At 37.3% G+C, this 14,627-nt stretch overlaps 1 protein-coding gene across 1 annotated transcript; it reads left to right on the top strand.

The window, feature by feature from the left end:
- Window positions 1-12,784: 12,784 nt before the first annotated feature.
- LOC134670706 (uncharacterized) lies at window positions 12,785-14,280 on the top strand. The gene is made up of 2 exons (XM_063528517.1): window positions 12,785-13,775; window positions 14,192-14,280. Exons 1-2 carry the CDS (start codon window positions 12,840-12,842, stop codon window positions 14,204-14,206), a joined length of 951 nt encoding a protein of 316 aa, XP_063384587.1. The 5' UTR covers window positions 12,785-12,839; the 3' UTR covers window positions 14,207-14,280.
- Window positions 14,281-14,627: the final 347 nt, after the last annotated feature.

The following is a 14,627-nucleotide window of genomic DNA, read 5'->3' as shown; positions in this document are numbered from 1 at the left end:
GTGTAATTTTTAAATCTGGAACGTTACATCGTTGACAGTTTCCATGTTTTTTGTCGTCAATATATTTCTTCTTATGTTAATGTAACACTTTAGATAATGATACAGCACTATAATTGCGACGTGAAGGTTCTATTTATCACCATAACTTGTTAATTATTCCATTATAATAATTATAATTACTTATTTAAATACGCAGAGCTTTCGATAATGACATTGGCCTTTGGCCTGACGTCATAACAGAAGATATTATCAAATATTGGGCGAAGAAAGGTTCTACAAAACTGCAAAATTGTGATGAAGTCTCTTTGCAGAATTCAGTTCTCCAAGACCAGTCGAGAGACAAGACAAACCTTATTCGAAAATGTTCAAAGAGTATTTTCACACGTCGCAATAAAAATCAAGAAACTGTCAATAGATTTTGGCTCTGCTTTTCACCAACTACGGGGAAAGTATACTGCTACGCATGTAAATTAATGTCCACTCAAAAAACGAAGCTAAGTGGAGAAGGCTTTAGTGACTGGAAACATGCATCTGAACGTCTTTCCGAACATGAGATTTCGAAGGCTCACTTGGAGTCAGTAATGAGTTTAGTGCAACGAGGAGAAGTTGGAGGACGTATCGATCAAGAGCTGGCGATACAAGAGGCACAACAAATTGAGTATTGGCGAAAGATTCTTAGAACTATCGTCAGTACGATTAAATTCATTGCTGAACGGGGATTAGCTTTTCGAGGAGATGATGAGATTATTGGTTCACCGAGAAATGGAAATTTTTTGGGTATTTTGGAGTTGCTAGCCGAGTATGAACCAACCTTGGCAACTCATTTAAAGCTGCATGCAAACAAAGGGAGCGGTCACGTCAATTATCTTTCCTCTACGATATGTGAAGAATTGATAAGTTGCATGGGTGATCAAGTACTTAATGAAATCGTAGCAAGGATTAAAAAATCTAAGTATTATTCGGTTTCAGTTGACTCTACTCCCGACGAATCTCATATCGATCAACTTACGATAGTTGTTCGTTATATTGAAGGATCGAGGCCAATAGAACGATTTCTTACTTTCTTACCAAACTGCGGCCACACAGGTGAAGCAACAGCAACAGCTTTACTACATTTTTTATCTGACCATAACATTGATATCCTTGATTGCCGTGGTCAATCTTACGACAATGCTGCAAACATGAGTGGCAAATACAAAGGAATGCAAGCTCTTATTTTGCAGAAAAATGATTTAGCAGCGTTTGTACCATGTTGTGGTCACTCACTCAACTTAGTTGGAAAGGCAGCTGCTAACTCTTGTGCATCCGCCGTTCTGTTCTTTAATTTCGTTCAGAATTTATATAACTTTTTTACAGCCAGTACACAACGCTACCAAATTCTGGCTGAAAAATTATCGGAGAAAAAAAGCGGACAATCGTTAGTTTTAAAAAATCTTAGCGATACTCGTTGGTCATGTAGAGCTGATGCTACGAAAGCTATTGTCATGGGATATTCGCAAATCGAAGAAGCTCTAACTATCATATCTTCTGACAGGGAGCAGAAAGATATCGTAAGAAACGAAGCTATACATCTACTGGGTAAGATGAACAGTCTCGAAACCGCCCTATATGCCATTTTTTGGAATGACATTTTGGAGCGATTCAATGCGACTAACAAGATTTTACAAGACCCCAAAATGGTCCTCGAATCAGCTGTGCGTGCTTTGGAGTCGTTGTCGTCTTTCGTTAAATCTAAAAGGGACGATTTCGATAAATACGAAGAAGCAGCGAAACTATTATCCAAAACTGATGAATATATACAGTCACGCATTAGAAAAAGAAGTGTGAAGTTGACTTCAATTGGTGATGTAGCAGCACAAGACACAAATCTGTCGCCAAGAGAGAAACTTAAAATATCTGGGTTTTTTCCAGTGATTGATCAACTTTGTGTTTCGCTCACTGAAAGATTGCAGGCATACGAAGCTGTTCGCTCGAGATTTGGATTTCTTAACCACCTAGAGGAGATGGATGCCAAGAATTTGTACGCTGCTGCAGAGGAATTGGTGAAAATATATAAAGATGATTTAGAGCCTAGTCTTGGTAACGAGTTAGTTCAATTTGTATTTTTGATAAACTTATACAAAAAAGATTGCGAAAAACATCAAACTAAGGAACTTTTTTACTATCACATTCTTGAAGATCAAAATTTCAGAGCTACGTTCCCAAACATTGAAATAGCACTGAGAATGTACTTAGTTTTGATGGTCTCGAATTGCACTGGAGAGCGCTCATTTTCAAAAATGAAAATTATAAAGAATAGGCTCCGAACAACGATGGGACAAGACCGGCTATCGAAGCTAGCTTTACTTAGTATTGAAAATGATTTACTTCGGGAGCTAGATTTCGGCGAAATAATCAACGATTTCTCGTCCAGAAAAGTTCGTAAAGTTCCAATTAACTCGTTAATTTAGTTTTTTAAACTAAGTATATTATATGTTATTGCAACGTAAGTAATTACATCATACATTATTTATTTGTTCAAATAATATAATTTAGTGGCAATAAATGTTTAAAGACTTGAGAAAAAAAAAATTGACTCGAAAAATATACCAGATGTCGCCTGATAAATTAATACGTAGAGTAGAGTACTCTACTCTTCAAACAGTAAAATTATTGCTTAACAACTCTTTTAAAAAAAGACCCCCTTATTCATAAACATACTTCAAATCTGTTCCAGCTAAGATATGTTTTGTTCTTATCGGTCACTTTGACAATTGCCGTTGTGAGATACAGACAACGCAAAATATAGCTGGAACAGGTTTAAACTACGTTTATTTATTATTGTTTTCCAAACAAACTAAATAGTGTTTTTAATGTACCTTAAAATCCGTTTTATTGACAATTGTTTATCAGTCTTCTCCCCACAGTTATAATATTCTCGCAATACATTGCTCGTTAGAATATACTTTAAAGTGTACTAAAATTCAAACAACATTAAAAGTCGCTGATCAAATGTTGTTTAGTTTGAGTTCGTGTTCCAGGAAACACCCGGTATAGGCGTATAGGGAGGGGCCCCCACTTTTCAATTGCCCCTGGGCCCCCACACCCGTAAATCCGGCCCTGCCTGTTATTGTGCCAAGGGTGGCTCGAATTTACCTTCCGGACGAAGAAGACGAAAGTCCCAGTCAGGCTCAAGCAGATTTGCGTTGGCCACCAATCCGGCCCGTCCAACCAGCCCAGCAAGAAGCTGCGATTCCAATTGAAGCTCCTACTGAAACTCCGACTGAAATCTCACTTTTTATGCCTTCAACAGATGCGATACAAATGGAGCCTATTAATAAATTTGATTTTAAATGGAGACAGATGCCAAACCCTCAGATTCCACCACAATTGAGGAGGGAGCATTTTATACAAAATAAAGGGCCAACTCGGGCATATGTCGATCCATATGATGCATTTGTTGCTATTTGGGATCGCCCAATTATGGAGCATATTGTTAGAGAAACAAATAAATATGCAGAACAGCTTTGCGAGGCAATGATCGTCCAAGGCATTGCCCCGAATAGCCGGATTACAAAGTGGGTGGATACCTCGGTAGATGAGTTATACACCTACTTTGCGATGATACAAGCCACCGGTATTGTAATAAAATCCCGCTTGGAAGAGTATTGGTCAACATCAGCCAATATTTTTATCACCCCTGAATTTTCGGCCGCAATGTCTTATGACCGTTTTTGTCTTCTGAACAAATGCCTACATTTTAATGACAATGCTTTATGTTCGACGGAAAGATTAAACAACAGTGAGGCGAAATTACATAAGTTGCAGCCAATATTGCAGCATCTTAATGACAAATTCACTTCACTGTACATGCTAGGGCAAAACATTGCACTTGATGAAAGTTTGACGATGTGGAAGGGTCGCTTAAATATTAGGCAGCACATCCCAAACAAAGCAGCGACAGTAGGCATCAAGACGTACGAAATATGTGAATCTCAGACGGGATTCCTGTGGCGTTTTGAGGTAGAAGCACGCCAAGCCTCCACGAGCGAAGAAAAAACAAATCCGCTGTCAGGGAAGATACCGACTTTGGTGCTTAGGCTTTTACGAGGATTAGAGCACAAAGGACACACTGTCTGGATGGACAACTTCTACAATTCCCCTACTCTTGCAAGAGAGCTCAAAGTACAGGGGTTCGACTGCGTCGGAACTCTGAGGACTAACCGCCAATATGTACCTGCTGAGTTGACAAATTTACAACTAAAAGACATGGCCGTTGGTCAAGTTTGTGGATGCACCTCTGGGGACGTCGATCTAATTGTGTGGAGGGATAAAAAGCGAATAGCTCTTATATCTACTTACCATGGCTTAACTACAGTGGAGGATGCAGACACAATTAAGCCTGCTTTAATAGCTGACTACAACATTTGCATGGGGGGAGTCGATAAAAAGGACCAAATGCTTGCCATGTACCCCATAGAGAGAAACCGAAATAGAATCTGGTACAAAAAATTTTTTAGAAGACTTTTAAACGCTAGCACATTAAATGCATTCATTTTGCTTAAGGCATTCAAACAATTTACTCATAGGCAATTTAGGCAAACATTGGTGTTACAGTTATTAGAACGCCATAACACTAACAGAAGTCGCAATCGACCTGCTTTACTATCCCAACGGCATGTGCCGCAACACTTTGAGCGACCCGCCGCAGGGTCTAATGACACTAAGCGTCATCTTCGACGCAAATGTGTTGTTTGCTCGAAAAGAACGACAACTTTCTGTGAAGGCTGTAGTGGCAAGGCTCTTTGCGTACCTAAATGCTTTTCTCAGTATCATGAATAACTTGTGCTTATTTATGACATTGTGAGAATTTGGTAGATAATTGTCTGTGGTAATACAAACACAAAAAATGGAGTGTATGTCTCTATAAAATAAATATACTTACTTACTTTATTGCGTAAGAGAACGGTAGACCTATAGAGCATTGTCATTAGTTTTAATTAAGTTAGACGTAAATCGACCTATTGTTGTTCTGTTAATGTTCTCATATATTTATACTTCGTCGGTGGCTAACAAGCGTACTACCCGCCTGGTGTTATCCAGATTTAGCAAGCTATGTACTACTACAACCTCCCAAAGACTCTCAAGGCTTGTTGCTGTGAAGATTGGCCGTGTTGAAAGCGAGATGAACAAAATGTAACACATAATATTATTATAATTTTTTAGCCATTTTTAATTATAATAATATTTTTAAATTTTTAATAAAAAAAATTTGGGATACTTGTTTGTTGCTTTGCCTGTTTACAAAACTTAATAACAACCAGCCCCTGCTTCTTCTTGTTAGCTCAAGTATTAGCCCCTCGCCAGTACGTTTGTCTGCTTTATTACACAAATTCGTAATGTCGCCAACGAAGTTAACATCGGGCTTCACCACAGAAGCTGGCGGTGGGCAAAATGTTAAAATCGGGCCTCGTCACTGAGTGAGGGTAAGTAGCTTTTTGACAATTAGTCGTATCCATATTATTCAACGCTGTTGGTTGCTTACAACAGTAGCGTTTTTGTTGGGTTTATAATTAAAATATTTCTATGCTTCTGTTAGAATGTAGTACTTTTATTAACTTTATCTTGTTGTAAGTATATCGAAATTATCGAAACATATCGTTTCTCTCACCAGAACATAATGATTAGTCTGCTATAATAAAATATGTAAAGGTGTTAATTTTGAAAGACTGAAATAGACTTTTTTAAACCATGTACTGGAAAAAATGTACTAAATCTAACAGCTTCGTTTGTCTGTGAAACTGAGCTACTGGATCATTTTTACTGTTTAAAAAAGAAATAATATACAAATAAGAGTCATTCTTTGAATTATAAGCATGTAAAGTACCATCTACTTAAGGTAGTTCTAAAGACATACCCATTATGGTATGTCACTTAAAACTGTTTTTTTGTATTTTTTTTCTATTGCAGGGTATTAAAAAGGCTAATGTTTAGCAATACTTAGTGGTAAAGGCATGTAAATAAAGCTAATTTGAATAATTATACTTGTCTATTTAATTTAAAACACTAAAAATACCCGTTAAGAATTTGATGTCTTTGGTTTGCTCGTCCTTGTGAACCACAAGGAATAGATTAACTGTATGATGATGATTATTATTAGATAGCAAAACTAATAAAGATACAGTTTTCTGCTAAACAGCCACCCGCAAAACAATAATCACGATAGAAATTACAGTTTAGTAGCAGTAGGTGACCTGACGTTCCTTATCTGTGACAAGGCCCGATTCGGGATCCACAGACAACGACTTTTCGCCATTTTTGTCGCCACTGACGAGGGGATAAATGTGTTGTAAGTAGTGTACTAGTTTTCTTTATTCCGTAATTATTAAAACCTGAAAAATAATAGTTGTAACAACATTATTACATGACTCGGATCGAGATTATCCTTTTTCCGCTGAAACTAAATGCCCACCCGGGTCTAAGACGAATCAACTGCTTTTAAGTCTAGATCAAAAGCAGTGTTGGCAAAAAATCAATTCGAATTGACGATTGAGGATTGACCGCCCAACTAGCAAAAAAGTCTCAGATTGCGCACTTTATAAGAGTAGTGAGCTTATAGCGCTCTTATTTTTGTTTTGAACTTGTCATCGCTCTTATATTAGTCTTAGACAAGCTAATACGCACTTTAGTAAGTTTAGTCTTATTACCTAGTCTTATATATGTATATTAGAGCATTTTATAATACCATTATAAGCCTCTCGCTCTTACAATAACATTTACTAAATCTCATTGAACTTGAGAGTACCTGGTCTTATATCCACATTCTCTAAGTTCATTTGATCTTATAATAGACTTTCTAAATGCTATTATAAGAATGTAAGACTAATATCAACATGGCATAATACTATTATGAGCCTCTCGCTCTTACAATAACATTTACTAAGTCTCATTGAACTTGAGAGTACTTGGTCTTATATCCACATTCTCTAAGTTCATTTGATCTTATATTAGACTTTCTAAATGCTATTATAAGAATGTAAGGCTAATATCAACATAGCATAATACTATTATAAGCCTCTTGCTCTTACAACAACATTTACGAAGTCTCATTGAACTTGAGAGTACGTGGTCTTATATCCACATTCTCTAAGTTCATTTGAACTTATATTAGACTTTATAAATGCTATTATAAGAATGTAAGACTAATATCAACATAGCATAATACTATTATAAGCCTCTTGCTCTTACAACAACATTTACGAAGTCTCATTGAACTTGAGAGTACGTGGTCTTATATCCACATTCTCTAAGTTCATTTGAACTTATATTAGACTTTATAAATGCTATTATAAGAATGTAAGACTAATATCAACATAGCATAATACTATTATAAGCCTCTTGCTCTTACAACAACATTTACGAAGTCTCATTGAACTTGAGAGTACGTGGTCTTATATCCACATTCTCTTAGTTCATTTGATCTTATATTAGACTTTCTAAATGCTATTATAAGAATGTAAGACTAATATCAACATAGCATAATACTATTATAAGCCTCTTGCTCTTACAACAACATTTACGAAGTCTCATTGAACTTGAGAGTACCTGGTCTTATATCCTCATTCTCTTAGTTCATTTGATTTTATATTAGATTTCTAAATGCTATTGTAAGAATGTAAGACTAATATTAACATAGCATAAGAACACTGTAAGTACGTACTTTTCTGATCTTACTAAAGCTATAATAAGATCAACAGCAGCACTTTAGTAATATATTAGAGTGATATAAGATCAAGACACTTATATCACAATAGAGAAGATCAATATCAGATGGTTTGATCTTAAATCGTTTTTGGGAACACTATTGTTAGTATAAGTAATTCAACATGGCCACATCATTTGTATTCAGAATGCTTAAAATACTCTAATAGTGCGCTTGAAAAATGCACCTACATCAATGGCTGACTATCAATACAAAATAAAGAAATAAAATAATTATAAAAATATTCAAATACCATATTTGAGTAGGCGCATAAAGTTTGAAGTGTAAAACAGGGTCTACTTTACAATAAATAATATTTTCCCATGTGAATACTTACCCTGAAACATAAACAGACGATGATAAACAGCACGTTATTATATTTAAACATAATTCATAAAAAGTATGATAAACACTTACACTAATATGTTTTTGTCACGTTGCAGTTAATTTCACCCGTATATTTATACTTCACAAATAGAATGTTTCAAACCAAAATAAGCTTATTTAGGCTTACAAGATTCTAACGTTCGACCAATATAAGCCTATGTAGGCTTACAAGATACTTACGTTCGACCAATATAAGCCTATGTAGTATGTAGGCTTACAAGATACTTACGTTCGACCAATATAAGCCTAGTAGTATGTAGGCTTACAAGATACTTACGTTCGACCAATATAAGCCTATGTAGGCTTACAAGATACTTACGTAAAAGCGATATTAGCCTAAAGCAGCTTAATATAGTTTTGAAAAAGATTACTGTGAATGCAAACAACATTCAATTAGACTGATATTAGAACGATATTAAAATAAATACGCTTATGCTTTGTGCCCAAACCCGGGCTTATACGATGATATAAAATCAATATAAGAGCGACAAAATTGTAGTCTAGAGACTGTTGTTAGCGTGATTTTGCTAGTTGGGATCAATCCGAATTGACGATTGACGATTGACGAAACTAATTCTAAATCTACTGATTGAGGATTGACGATTACTAATCGTTAATTCGAATTGATCGGTCAATCCTCAATTCTCAATCGTCAATTCGGATTGACGATTACTTTGTATGTACCTACCTAATGTCCTTTTTATCTAGGCCATTTTTCGAAACTAGCCAAATACGTTCAAAAGCGGTGTCTGAGTTTACCAAAGGTTCCGAAACATGTTTCCGACGGCAATATGAAGGATGTCCTATTTGGAACATTTTCGGGACTTTCCTTGAAATTAACCAATATCGTTCAAAATCGATATCTGAGGTGCCCAAAGGTTTCGAAACTTGTTTCCGAGGGAAATGTTGAGAGATGCCCTTTTTTGGGACATTTCTAGAAATTACCCGATTGCGTTTAAAATCGATATCTGAGGTAACCAGAGGTTTCTAAACATCTTTTCAACTGCAATATTGAAAGGTGTCCTGTTTTGGGACGTTTTAGTGACATTCTTTGAAAGTGACTGCTTGCATTCAAAATCGATATCTGAGGTGCAAAACATGGTTTCAACGGCAATATTTAGATTCTACACTTTAGCCGCGTACTTACTTTACTACCTGCATTACGCCACCCTGCTGACAACAAGATGCGTTCTAAAAACGTACGAGTGCGAAAGATATAGCATGATTCTAATCCTTTTATTGTTCTAGTGGTGTCCAGTTTGAGTCCAGTAGAGATAAGACATTCGGTCTTCAACCCTTGTTGTTTGTTGGTGTGTGACTGTGTGTGTTTGTTTTAAATTGGACTGTGGATTTTCTTTTGGCGTTGGCTTGTTATACGGACTTTTGGATTTACTTCTGGACTGTTTCATACAATTAACTTGGCGTGACTTTGAGGATTGGATATCGCAGTTGTTCTTACGGTAAGTAACATTTACCAATTATTATTTGTCGTAAAGGTTAACATTGAATATCAATAGGTACATTTTTTTATTCTAGAACAATATTATGTGGGTTTAAAAATTTCACTTTGTTATTTTCGTGTGCAAGATTAATGGATAAAAAATAATTATGAGAATACATCTGTAAGATAACTTCTATACGATATTATAATTATGTCTAAATCAATAAAAAAATATCATATTTCGGGTTCCCTTCGATTTCATTTGATGCTTGTTATGTTTTTATGACAGATTGTTATTGTGAGATAAATGAATAAATAATATCCATAATAACAAGTAAACTTCAATATATAAAGCATTGCCAGTATTACAGTGAATACCGGGGGATATTCCGATACTTACTGTAATACTCGCAAGGCATTCAATAAAAATAAATCATTCTTTTGGGCAACTTTTGGGCACCTCAGATATAAATTTTGAACGCAATCGGTTGGTTTCAAGAAATGTCCCAAAACAGGGCATCTCGGAATATTACCGTCGGAAACATGATTCGGAACCTTAGCGTAGGTAAAAAGTCATTTCTCGGTATTGCCGTCAGAAACATGTTTCGAAATCTTTGGGCACCTCAGATATCGATTTTGAACGCAATCGGTTAATTTTAAGAAATGTCCCATAAATGTAAAAAAAAAACTACGTCTTTATTGCCGTCGGAAACATGTTACCTACCATGTGAACCTTTGGAAATCTCAGATATCGTTTTAAAGTGCCAACGAATAATTTAAAAAAATGTCCCGAAATGGAAGGGACATCTTTCGGGACCTATGGTCGACATCGATTACGAATATGAACGTAATCGGCCAATTTCGAAAAATGTCCCAAAAAGGGACATCAGTCAATACTGAAATCAACAACATGTTTTCGAACCTCTGGGAACCTCAGATATCGACTTTAAGTCCAGTAAGTAAGTCCCAAAAAAGGACACCTTTGAACAGTAATCTTAGGGACTATGGTTAATCTAGATTGAGAATTGATTTAATCCGAATTGAGGATTGATGCGTTAATTCCGATTGATTCAATCGGATTGACGCGTCAATCTGAATTGAATCAATTCGAATTGATCAATCCGGATTGATCAATTCGGATTGACGCGTCAATTCGATTGATCAATCCGGATTGATTTAGTTCAGATTGATGCCAACACTGATCAAAAGTCAAATCACGTCATTCACGGGGTGAATCTAAAACGTATCCATAAGTGTATATGAAAAGGACTTGTTTTAAGTAAGATACATAGAATACTTTCCTTCCGTCAGGAACAATGGTTGAAACCGTACGTCGACATCAACTCTTAAGAAAAGAGCGCAGGCGACAAGCGCTTTTGAAAAAGACCTGTATAAACTCTTTGTAAATAGTATATTTGGCAAGAGCATCGAGAATATTGAAAAGAGAAAAGTAGTGCATTTCTGCAAAATTTGGGATGACATTGAGATTGAGACGTAAGTATTCAAAGCCTCGATATGGGCTAGTGAGGTACATATCAAAACCACATTTCCACAACCGTAATTTTTTCAGAACAACTGGTTGCGATACAGTTGAACAGCGCAAAAATTGTATATAACAAGCCTACGTATGTAGGTTTTACAATATTAGAACTTTCAAAAACTCTCATATACGAGTTTCAATATGACTATATGATGAAAAAGTATGAAGGTGGCAAGAATAAATTATTAGAGTTTGGCTAGCCAAAATTTGTTGACATTTACAAAACAAGCTAAAAGTCAGTTGTCAATTTATGTCATTCATTCAAATTGTTTGTGGTTTATTTTAAATAATATTAATAATGTATAAACTGAGTCAGGTTCGCAAACTATTATTTAAGCTCGTAAATAATTACGACATTGTGCGAAGTCGACGTGTAGCGTTGTATAACGAAAAACTGCAATGTTTACAACTCCTAAACAAATTAGAAGGTTGGTGCTCTATAAATATTTTGATACTTAGCATTTAGCATATTTGGCATAGTACTTACATATGTATTTTTGGTAATGGATTAATATTATCGAGCTATTAGGTCTTATTTACACTACATTTCATTTTTCGCCTTGTTACAATGGTATATAGTGAGAAAGTGTTAACGTATGTGTTTATCGTTGACTGTATTTTATATAGTGGTAGAAATTATGTGAGCTGACGTTGAGTGCACGTCAACGTATATTTAACTTACTTATATCCTTAGGTACCTTACATGTGCACAGAAAATCAACAATATTTTCTAGTATCAAAACTATAATTCCTACTATACAAAGTGTGACAAGCCCAAGATTTTTTGAATTTCCCGCCAAACATTTGGGTAAAATTTCAGTAGCCAGACTCTACATATCGTATACCGACACAGATTCTTTCGTATGTGACATTTACAGTAACGATTTCTATGAGGATATTGAACCGGATGCGAGTGAGAAATTCGACACTTCGGATTTTCAAGAGGATAACATGTATAATTTACCAAGGGTAAATAAAAAAAATGTGGGGGTGATGAAGGATGAGGTTAAAGGAAGAATAATAACCGAATTCGTAGGGCTGAGGTCTAAGATGTATGCATACGCATTGAGTTATATAGCGAAGATACAAAACAATGTGAGGATGATTATGATGATGATGATGTGAAGTGCAAGCGAACAAAAAGAAAGACGATGTACGGTGTGTGAAAAAAAGTAAAAGGCGTCAGCGCGGCAGTCATTGCTCGGATATAGGTACCTAATATCTAAGTAAAGAATTTCTTTGTAGTGAGGACACACAGCTGATCAGCTGACAAATAGATAAATTATAATTCTCTTTCACGCTTCAATAATAATCGGCATTCCAATGTAACTCACACAATCAAATACAATTAATATTATTATAATTCATTGCGATTTTCCACATGATTGAACTGACAAAGGATATAAATTAATATATAAGGCCAACAATTTCCTATTAAAGCATTCAGTATTTACCCGACTATAGTGGTGTTACTTTGTATCCTTCCGTATCATATTTCATGGCGACCCTGCCAGTCGTATTGCTTCTCAGCAGTCCTGGGGTAAACCGGTTTCGGGCCTGTCATATATGTAGGTAGTTTTAAGTTGCGAATATACCTTGTTATGGAAGACGTGTTTTATTACCAGTGCCCTGATATTTCCCAAATATTTTACTGGCGACGACGATTTCCAAAATCCGTGCGTGCTGTGTGTAGTTGTAATTAATAAACAAACAAAAAAAGTGCAAATACAATGTCGGTCGGCAAAATAAGTGAATTTAAAATCCATACGGACGATTGGAGGTTATACATTGAGCGGCTCGAACAATACTTTTTAGTTAACAAAATTGTGGACAATTTAAAGGTTCCCACGCTAATAACAGTTATGGGAGCCGAAAGTTATGAGCTACTAGTGAGTTTGTGTACCCCAACGAAACCGAGTGAAAAAACATTTGAGGACCTAACCACCATTATGGAAAAACATTTGCAACCGAAACCTAGTGCATTAGCCGAGCGGTATAAATTTCGCCATAGAAAGCAGGCTAACAACGAAAGTATAGCGGAGTATGTAGCTGTTTTGAAAAGGATGTCGAAGACATGTGAGTTTAAAACTGCAGTTTCGTTGGAAGAGAGCCTCAGGGATCAGCTGGTATGCGGGTTAAGTAGTGAAACGATACGGCAGCGGTTATTCGCCGAAGAAAAGTTAGATTTTGCCAAGGCGTATAGCTTGGCAGTCAGTTTAGCAGCGGCCGAAAAGGATGCGGCCGTAGTCGAGGGATCGTGCAAAAAGCAGGGGGAGGTCAAGGTGGCCGATTGTCAAGCCATAGCGGGAGTATGGCAGCGTAACGCTGGCGCTGTGACAGGCGATAAGGCGCAGGCTAGCAGCGGGCAATCAGGAGTGAACAGGCAGTTTGGGCAGCGCGGGCATTTCTCGGCGCGCGGGCAGCAAGCGAGCGGGCATCGCACGGGCGCGGGCGCGAGGCAGCCCACAGCGGCAGGACAGCGCGGGCAGCGGCAATGCTCAGTTTGTGGGGGTTCCCACCCTGAAGCGCCGGCGCAATGCAAATTCGCGCGATACGTGTGCCGCGTGTGTAATCGCGAGGGGCACCTGCGACGTGTTTGCCCTAACGTGACGGGGCACCATAGGGTGGAAGCGATGACAGACATGGACTCTGACGACAGCGACGAGGTAATTGTAATTGACATGAATCACTTATCTGTATCTGACTGTAAGCCAATAATGATTCCAATTATTGTGCACAATAAATCCTTAAGTATGGAATTAGACACAGGCTGTGCAATTAGTTGTATAAGTTCGAAATTATACCAGCGTGAGTTTGTTGATTTAGAGTTAAATAAAAGTAATGTTGTATTAAGATATTATACTGGTGAACTCGTGAAACCGCTAGGAGTAATCAAACCATTAGTTAAATACCGAGATCGGGAGGCATATTTAAATTTATATGTTATCAAAGACGGTATAACGCTTCTATTAGGGAGACAATGGATAGCGGCTTTAAATATTCTTAACTTACCAGTATATGACGAGTACATGTTAGGGTATGTCGACAGCGAAGATAAAGGCTTTAATATAACGGAATTTAGTTCCAGATTCTCTAAGGTGTTTGAAGACGGTTTGGGCCGGTTCACGGGCGGCCAAGTGAGCATACACCTGCGGCCCGAAGCGCAGCCGGTGTTCCTGCGCGCGCGGCCCCTGGCATACGCACTGCGCGAACCGGTGGAGCGCGCGCTGGAGCAGCTGGTGCGCGACGGCGTGCTCACCCCCGTCGACCGCTCCGACTGGGCTACCCCCATCGTACCCGTGGTGAAGAAAGATGGTAATATTAGAATATGCGCCGACTATAAGTTGACTATAAATAAAGTTCTTGAAGTTGACCGTTATCCATTGCCTAGGGTAGAAGATCTGTTAGTGCGCCTCGACGGCGGAGACCGGTTTAGTAAAATTGACTTATCCCAGGCGTATGCTCAGTTTGAGCTAGATGAGTCCAAGAAATTCACAGTAATAAATACCCATAAGGGT

This window comes from Cydia fagiglandana, chromosome 14 (assembly GCF_963556715.1).
Source record: "Cydia fagiglandana chromosome 14, ilCydFagi1.1, whole genome shotgun sequence".
Lineage (NCBI taxonomy): Eukaryota > Metazoa > Arthropoda > Insecta > Lepidoptera > Tortricidae > Cydia > Cydia fagiglandana.
Note: the sequence above shows the minus strand (reverse complement) of the source record. Positions and strands in the feature narration are given on the sequence as shown.

Excerpts from the sequence above, each read along its gene's own strand:
- LOC134670706 (XM_063528517.1), top strand. The coding sequence starts at position 12,840 with ATGTCGGTCGGCAAAATAAGTGAATTTAAAATCCATACGGACGATTGG.